Here is a 9,249-nt window from a genome sequence, read left to right as displayed (position 1 = left end):
TATAGTAGGTAGAAATAACTTAACATTTGCAGTGTATGCCTGCAAGATATTTGAGTTGAAAAGATTTGTGACAATTTGAGTCTCACAAAGTTACTGGCTAGAGCTGAATGATTTTAAAGGCCTCTTCATAACAATGTTGTCAGCTTAATCTCATGGTGGCTCCATCTTAGTCATGAAGTTTCATCATTGCCATCTTTCCACTTAGCAAGAATAAAGGCCAACCTGTGGCCAATTAGTCGCATATAAATGTGATTCTGTGACATTTTTGTTGCCAAAGCCTTAGTATAAAATGATAGTTGAGGAAATGACTAGTGATAAAGATAAGGAATGTGGCTGTGCAATTGTGAATTTGTCTTTCCATCTGGAAGTATCATAAAACAGAGTAAAAAAAAATATGCTCAGGTATATGTGTTAGATTCCCATGTTTGAAATATTAGCATTCTACATGAAGCACTAATTGCCTTCTGAAAAGTAAATTAATATATGTTTTCTTATAGTCTCTTCAGGCTATATGCTGTATTAATTATCTGGCTCTCGACAAGGAATATGAACGGTTGCTATCCAATTGTCACATCTATGGTAAGTAAGAACATTTTCATGGTTAGAGATACAGTGGGTTATTACTTTTAAAACATCAGCTATTTTAAATTCCAGTATTATCAAATGTGTTAATTCTCTTTATGTAACTCGTAATACATCTTTACATGTATCTTGCTTTATTAAGTTTTTTTTTTTGCATTGCTGTAAAAATTGTACTAATCTTACACTTATTGATTTCCATCAGTGTAGATTACAGTCACTTTATCTGAAGTATGTTGTTCTAGTGACTGAAGCATAAAACTGGGAATTAAGATATCTAGTACTATATATTTTCTTTGCTACTGTTTCTTTTTACTTTTTTGGTACATCTAACTTTTGCAATCCTATTTAAAAAGTCAATACTTTTCGACAAAGCTTCTTCCCATAAATGATAGATGTACATTTAAAACTATAAAATCAAACAAAACTATTAATATTAGGTTCCAATATAATGTTGAAATGTTCTAATTAGTTGGGTAGCAGATAAAATTCCTGCAAAAAAGGAATGGTTATCTAAACATTTTGAATATATTATGAGTTTTCAAAAATGAAATACTGTATAAAGTTATGTTGATGCCAATATAAATGTTCAAATAATACTGGGAACACAGCACATCATTAGGTATTATTTGCTAATCTTATGAGTCTGCATTTGTGGATTTAAACTTAAAATAATAATTAGTATAACATTTCTAGTTTTTACCAAATGGGTTCAAATTATTATATACAGTCATGACTTTTAGAAAATATAAACATTTTATTCACTTGCTTTTGATTGTTTAAAATTCATAGACTTATTCAGTATCAAAGCCTTCCTACTTGCTCCAGATTGACACCAGTATAGCTGGTCTTATAACAGGTTTCAGTTGCAGAGTACTGATTTTCAGTATAATGAAATTTAAATTATGCCACTTGTGCCAATTGTGAGAAAAATACCTGAGATGTTCCAATCACTACCTCTGAACCATATCAAGTTTTTCCTCACACTTCCTGCAATTGTCAATAAGAAAATGGTGACAATTTTCATGATGCAGCCTTGTTTTCAGTGGGTGACAGAAGTATATTTCCAGGAACAACCATGGGACAGGACAGGTGCATTGATTTAAAAAAATCAAGATGATAGTTACAACTATAAAATCAAAACCCTTTTTTACATAAGTGACATAAGCTATATTAAGCGTGATTTTAATGCAAGAAAATTGGGCGTTACATGCATTAATTTTTCAAATAGTTGGTATTTAGCTCAATTCAAATATTATAACAGCTTTTCATCTGTAATTTAGATAAGGAACAGAACAACAGTGAGACCAAAATCCCTAGAAATTGGTTTATTAGGTCTAATCCTCAGGCAGCAGATACAATTTATCTGAAACACAGTATGTTTCTTTGGATACAGAGTGAAACAAGGAAACGATCCATGAATGAAAAGAAATCATCACTAAAAGCATAAACATTATTCAGGATGGTCATAAATACTTTGGAACTTCCAATTAGAACATATTTTTATGATAATTAAGTTCTGCTTGTTTCTTCATTTCCCATTACTATAAAATTTAATCTAGAGTTCCTTGCTGTCTCCGGGCATGTATACTATTATAACAAAATCGTTTCTTTAGGGAGGTTGATCACTCATTTTATACAGAATCTAATTACACATGCAACAAAGATTGAATTTTGCATTGCTGTTTTCTGCTAAATATTTTAATCCTTTGAGATGAAGTCATGTTTAAGACATGGCATCACAGAAAAGAAGGCTTATAACTCAAAATGTTACAGAAAATGGTTTGTATGTAAAAGTTCCAGATTTAATCCTTGGCATCTCCTGGAGACACATGAAAAGGCTCCTTTATCTGAAGGATAAAGCTAGGAATGATGTTGGTTTCTATTTTCATACACATGCTGGAAAAAATGTCAATGGCATATTGACATGTGCATGAAAAAGAATCAGGATCAGAATGAAGGATGTTCCTGTAAAAATAAGCTTTAAGTGTAAAATATAAGACAATAACCCCAATGGCAATGGAATATAAGATGTACAAAAATATTCCTACTTAAATAAATAAATAAATAAATAAATAAATAAATAAATAAATAAATAAATAAATAAATAAATAAATAAATAAGCAAAAAGAAAAAACTCAACAAAAAGCCCATCTTATATAGTGTTCCACTTTTTCTAAATAGTGCTACCACACCATACCTAAAAAATGTAGATGATTTATACATTGGGGTGGGGGAGAGAGACAGAAAATATTAATCATTTACTGCCAATTGGTAGCACTTTACAGCCCAGGGATGATAGCTGTGGGTTCAGTCTAAACAATAAAGACATTATTTCATAAAGAAAGAAACAAGCAATTAGTTGGAGACAATTTCCTCATGCAAAATCCTAGTTGACCAATAATAAAATAGAAAATAGTGTCTAGACACATGGAAATGACAATGCTTAAATGTTACATCGCTGGAGCATTTAGCAACAACAGAAGTATTTTTCTTGAGAGTTCAAAATGGGACATTTAGAAAACAAAATGAAGGGCAGACTACTGCTAAACCTCCAGTCTGTCTGTGTATTTATGCTGATTTTATGATGCTATCTTAAAATCTAATTACTAGGATGAAAGGCTGCAGGCTCCCAATTGAATTGGGTTTGTGATGGATTTCATCTTCCCAGGTGGGAACTTTTGCAAACACTCACAATCAAAAATCTTTCATTTCTGGAATGACAGCATTTCCTTTGGGCTAATCAGGGGGAAATGGTTTTAAAATGGGGTCTTCCAAGAATTATTTTGACATAGACCACATATCTTAACCTAATTTGTTATACTTGAAAAGAAACTCATTTGTTTAATCTTATAGAAATTTATTTACTTATTGAATTCAATTTGGGCAGCTCACAAGTCTAGATGATTTGAAAACAACATAACAAGAAGCAACAAACAAGTCACAAAAAGAACAGAAGAGAAAGGGTGAAAGGGGCAAGCAAACTCAGCAAACATTTCACTATCTCACATCCAATAGACATGCTCCAGACAGGTAAACCTGGAAGGACAGCCAAGTCTTTATGGCCTTCCAGAAGGCCAACAAAGCAGGTGTTCCAATGGTGGGATTCAATTTTTTTTTTACTACTGGTTCTGTGGGTGTGGCTTGGTGGGCGTGGCAGGGGAGGGATACTGTAAAATCTCCAGGCAGAGGTGGTATTTGCCGGTTCTCAGAACTACTCAGAAGTTCCGCTACCGGTTCCCCAGAAGTGGTCAGAACCTGTTGAATACCACCTCTGAGGTGTTCCCTGGTCCTTATAGATGACACTGTTTAACTGAAAGAACCTGGAATGTACTAATTCTATCAGCTGAAGTCCACCAGGCAGACACCGTAGGAAATAAGTGATCCTTCAAAAAACCAATCCCTAGACACAGAGGGGTTTATAGGTCATAGAATAGAATAGAATAGAATAGAATGGAATGGAATGGAATGGAATGGAATGGAATGGAACGGAACGGAACAGAACAGAACAGAACAGAATAGAATAGAATAGAACAGAATTCTTTATTAGCCAACTGTGATAACCAGCACCCAAAGCAAATTGGCAACCAGTGCAACAGAATGTCCCATGGGCATACCATGGCATTCTCATCACTGAATGAACTGATGCATTCTGGACCAATTGAAGCTTCTGGACGGTCTTCAAATGTAGCCCCATATTGAAACATTGCAATAATCAAACCCTAAGGTTACTAGGACATGAGTGATTGTTTAAGGTTAAATCCAGTTTATGAAATATAAATAAAAGAAATTTAGAAACATGAAAGAACATTATATTTTAATTAGTAAAAACTGTACAGGCTATTCACATGAATTCACTAATACAACATTTGCAATTAAATTTTACTTAAGAATCTTCTATTTGGAAGAATTATCCCTCTTTTTTTAAAACTAGCATATGAATTCATGATCAAACAACTTTCTTTCCAGATATCCCTGCAAAAATAAAAAGCATTAAAGGCATTTATGATTATGTTATTCCCATACACTCCAATACTATTAAAGTTTAAAATTACTTATATCTGTAGAGATTCACAATTATTTCAGTTACTTATCTTCTGCCAGTTATGAATCACTGAAAACAAAATAAGGTGTTTGACCAAAATGCTTCAGCAACGAAGAACCCATGAATCTGCTATGGGTAAAAATTATACACCTTTAAGTTAAAAATTCATTGTATGACAGAGTTAAACCTGGTTCTGCCAACTGAGGTGGGGGCTCCGATGAGGGCATTCCACTTTGAAGATAGTAGATTAGGAGAAGATTCCACCACCAGTCCATTTTTGTAATATTCCCTTTTACCTAATCTTATTAATATTAATGTTTTAATTTTTAATCCTGAAGGTTTTATTTTTTTGAAAAACATTCTTATCATTTTATATTGTGTTTTTAAGTTGTAAGCTGCCCAGAGTTGCTTGACTGTGAGATGGGCACTCTATTAAATAAGTAAACAAACACATAAACAAATAAATAAACACCCCCTAATCTCTAAGAATGATAAGTACAACTTTGCTTGCAGCATTAACATTGAAGGTGGCCACATATCCTGTTTTACAAATGTTATTCCTTTATTTAGTCTCCTGTTTGAGAAGTTGCCTGGTCCAACATTTGTATAAAAATCAAGAATTATAAGGAGAAGAAACATTGGACCCTGTGTTTCAGGAGGACTTGGGCAACAGGCACAGATATATCTGATTGTGATCTTCCTCATGTTGCATTTCTAACTAACTGAGCAGTGGTGGGATTCAAATTATCTTACTTATCGGTTTTGTGGGCATGGCTTGTGATGGATGGCAATTGAAAAGATTTTCTATGCATCGGAAGTTATTATATACAACCCAGAGGTGGTTTTCAGCAGGTTCTGGCCAGTTCTGTGGAATTGGTGGTGGAAATTTTGAGTAGTTCGGAGAACCGGTAAATACCATCTCTGACAGCCTCTGCCCCCATCTATTCTCTTCCACCTGAATCCCAGCTAATTGGCTGGGTCTTCTTTGGTTGCCCTGCACTAGAGAAGGGAGCTGGAAAGCAGCTTAGTGGAGTGGGAAAGGAATGGGGATTTTGCAGTAACCTTCCTCCAGGAGTGGGGAGGGAATGGAGTTTTTACAGTATCCTTCCCCTGCCATGCCCACTAAGCCACGTTCATAGAACCAGTAGTACAATTTTTGAATCCCGCCACTGATACAACCACATGTTCCTCAGATTGCTGGTGACAAAAGCAGTCCTGCATCATTATGATGCAAGCTCCATCCTTTTTATCCACGTTTTAAACAGAGCTTGCCTCATCGCAACGCTGCAGTATCACTTTTGTCCAAATTTTGACTAGTCTTGGTTGATTCTGTATGCAAAGTTTTCTTTTATCCTTTTTCCCCCATGGGGAGGGAAATGTGAATACTTCCATCTGTTCATACAATACTGTATATGTTTCTGAGTTGTGTTAGAAATACTCTGGCCAGCTCTTGGGCAACCCTTGAGTACAAACAATCTGTTTCCAGGATCTCATTGAACATTCTTTTTTCTTCCTTCTTGCTTGCATTTCATTCCCAGTAGGCCCCACTGTAACTATATATCCAAAGTCCCAATGAGGGCAACATTTGTCCTTAAGAAGTTAAAAGTCTGGTACACTCAACTTCCTGGTGTTGCTCATATGACCTCAAAGTCTGAAAAAGAGGCACAAGAAATTGCAATTTGCCTGGGTCTCCCTGATATCAAGAGCCATCCCTCCAGGAAGAATGACTGCTTAGCATCTCTTAGCTTTTTGCCTTCCAAGGAAAAGTCCAAATATGGTGAATGGACATGAAGGCAAGGGTTGCTTTTCCTTCAAAACTCTTGGGCCTCCAACAAAATAATAAATGGTTAGGCAGATATATGTATAAGTGTGTAAGAAAAGGTATAAATTTCTAGTTTTGAATCACAGGAAGTTGTACAGCAGGTGCACAAATAATACATATGTCCCGAGCTTTCTGAAATCCCAAAGACCGAGTGAAAGGATCCACACAAAAAGTGCCTGTTTTGTATTCACAAGTTGTAGCTATGTGAAGCTGATGTTCTTGGCAAGAAGATTATTGCTAGATTATTACTCGCATTCCCCACTCCTGTCCCGCAACTATTTTCAAGGAAAGCCAAACAATGGAGCACCATTTGCTTACAATATTATTATATTACAATCTGCAATATAGGTAGACGTTCCAGGAAAAAAACCCCTCAATATTCAGTGTTCAAGTGGTAATACAAATTCATCCATACCTTTTATAGCCTAAATAGGTTTATCTATGCCTATACATGGGAGAATGGCTGTCCTACACACATAAATTGGTAACTTATTTTCTCATCTATTTTTTAATCTTCAGAGGAATAATCCCGTTTATATGAATTGCCAGCTGCCCAGGAAATCTGATTGCCTCTTCCTGCTGCTTCTGAATGGCTGCCTTGCCAAGATGGATGGATCTGAAGAACTAGCTTTGTTCAGTTCCTTTCTGGAGAATTCTGATATTAAAAGATCTTTTCGAAACCGAGTTGGATCGGGAATTTAAAAAATATCCTTTCGAAGAGCCAAGTCATAAACAGCTGCCTAAAGAAATACTCACAAAGCTGAATCTATAAAGTTAAAATGGATGTGCTTAAAATTGTTTGTGGTGCATGAATGAATCCAATAAAACAAATGTATCAGTTTGTTCATAATGAAAGCAGATGTTTACTTGAAATGGTGCAAGCCAAATGAAGCAAATGTGGTCATTCAAAACATTTCTGTTAGAATATCGTACAATTTTGCATTTATGTAAAAGTGATTTTCAGCTTAATTCCTCCTTACAAATTTTATATTTACCCCAAAATTGATCCCTTCAGGATCTCAAGATGAGATAAACTTTATCTGATCCTCTAATTTCATTTCTACAACAGTCCTATGAAGTTGTTTGTGCTGAAAGATAATATAGGGACTTACAGTGAAGTTTACGATTGCCAGGCTGAACCTGGTTTTTCCCAATTCTAGTCCAATCATAAATGGATCTATATGGGGTTGAAAATACAAAGTGAAGGAAGCAAGTTTTCAAAAACTAAGTTTATTATAGTAATATGGAATAAAATGGTTGTGGGCCATTCAGTTAGAACACTGATACACCTGATAGATGTATCCTCAAATGTATTTCATGCAACTTATGAAGTTTAGCAAATAAGTTTTGATTTCTATTTACAAACATTCTGTGGTAGAATAGAAATGATTCTATTTTTTTTTTTTAGGTCTTTTGCGGGGGGCAGTATAGAAAGAGACCTGGTTAGCTGTAAACTCAATAAACATTGTAGATTTTTGTCAACAAGGAAAGGTCATCTGCTGAAATACATTATTAGTGTGACTTTTACCTTGTGGCCAATTCCTTAGAGAAATGATATAACAAACTGAGCATGCTTGCATAGAGATATTATGAAAGCATTTATTTGTTGTGACACACTTGGATACAAAAAATATGGAATAATTACAACACTTATTTTAAATGTAAAAAACTGAAATATTATTGGTAAAAATATGTGGACACAGCAAAATAACATTCATTTGTTTGGTATACAATAACCGAATAGTATAATCCATCAGTGTTTTAAATGTATAAAGACAATGTACGTGTTTCTGGACATTTCGGGGGAGGTTTGTGGCAAAACAAAAGGTTTGTGTGTTTCTAATGCACTTGAAGTCAGCATAGCAGGATAATACAGTTTTCTGTATTTTGATTATTCAAATGGGTCTGAGGCATGTGCATGAGAGATCGATTCAAAGTTATAAGTGTAGTGTATTCAAATATAGACTTCTAATACTACATTCTTATTGGTTAGTTAACACAGCGTAATGATTGGTTAAGAACAATGGGTTCCGATTGGCTGCATAAGCGGCGGGAAGTTTAAACACATGCCATTGGTTGCGAGCCACGAGCAGCCGCTATAAAAAGGGCTGCCGCGGCTCGACTTCAGTTGAAGTTACTGGTTGCTAATAAAGAGCTGATTTCAACTCTGGTATTCGAGTCTGCTTGTCCTGGCGATAGAACAATAAGCTTAAGAATAAATAAATAAATTTGCTGTCCAAGTAACATTTAATCAAGACTTTAAAGTTAAACAGGAGATTTCTGATTTTCCCCAAACTTCTTTTAACATCAAAGCAGATCTGACCTACAAGATATATTCTTCCTGCAAGGCAGCTTTTCCAAATATTCCCTTCTTTCATGGTTTGGGCAGGGCAAAGATATTAGTGGACTACAATCCTTGTTTTCCATTTACTGGGTTCATATTGGCAGTAAGTGCTATTTTGCTGCCATTTGAAATCTCTGTTGTAGTTCTTTTATAGACTAACTCTAGTAAAGCCATCTCTCTTCTAAAGGCATCAGGTGGTCCTGTTCATTTTATAGAAAACATAAACTGTTCCACTTGGGTTGTATTCTACAACTTCATGCTGGGCAGGACCGGAACTTGCCAGGTCATTAATATGGCACCTAACCTAGGGCATCTCTGCACTGCCATGTTCCCTGGTTGTGAGTATGGACCACCCAATGTTTCTGGAGACCAGGATCGCTGGAAGTTATCTTCTTCTCACCCTCTGCCTATGTCTTCCTGCTCAGAGTTGAAAGTAGTCTTATATATCTGTCCCATGTG

The 9,249-nt window shown here is 35.3% G+C and overlaps 1 protein-coding gene across 1 annotated transcript; it reads left to right on the top strand.

The window, feature by feature from the left end:
- Window positions 1-6,983: 6,983 nt before the first annotated feature.
- Window positions 6,984-7,178, top strand: NPS (neuropeptide S). Its single transcript, XM_087932345.1, is given in 1 exon segment — window positions 6,984-7,178. A coding segment is annotated over 1 exon segment (195 nt).
- The last annotated feature ends 2,071 nt before the right edge of the window (window positions 7,179-9,249 follow it).

Source organism: Pseudonaja textilis, chromosome 4, assembly GCF_049901715.1.
Source record: "Pseudonaja textilis isolate UNSWEBS1 chromosome 4, rPseTex1.2, whole genome shotgun sequence".
NCBI classification, from domain to species: Eukaryota; Metazoa; Chordata; class Lepidosauria; order Squamata; family Elapidae; genus Pseudonaja; species Pseudonaja textilis.
Note: the sequence above shows the minus strand (reverse complement) of the source record. Positions and strands in the feature narration are given on the sequence as shown.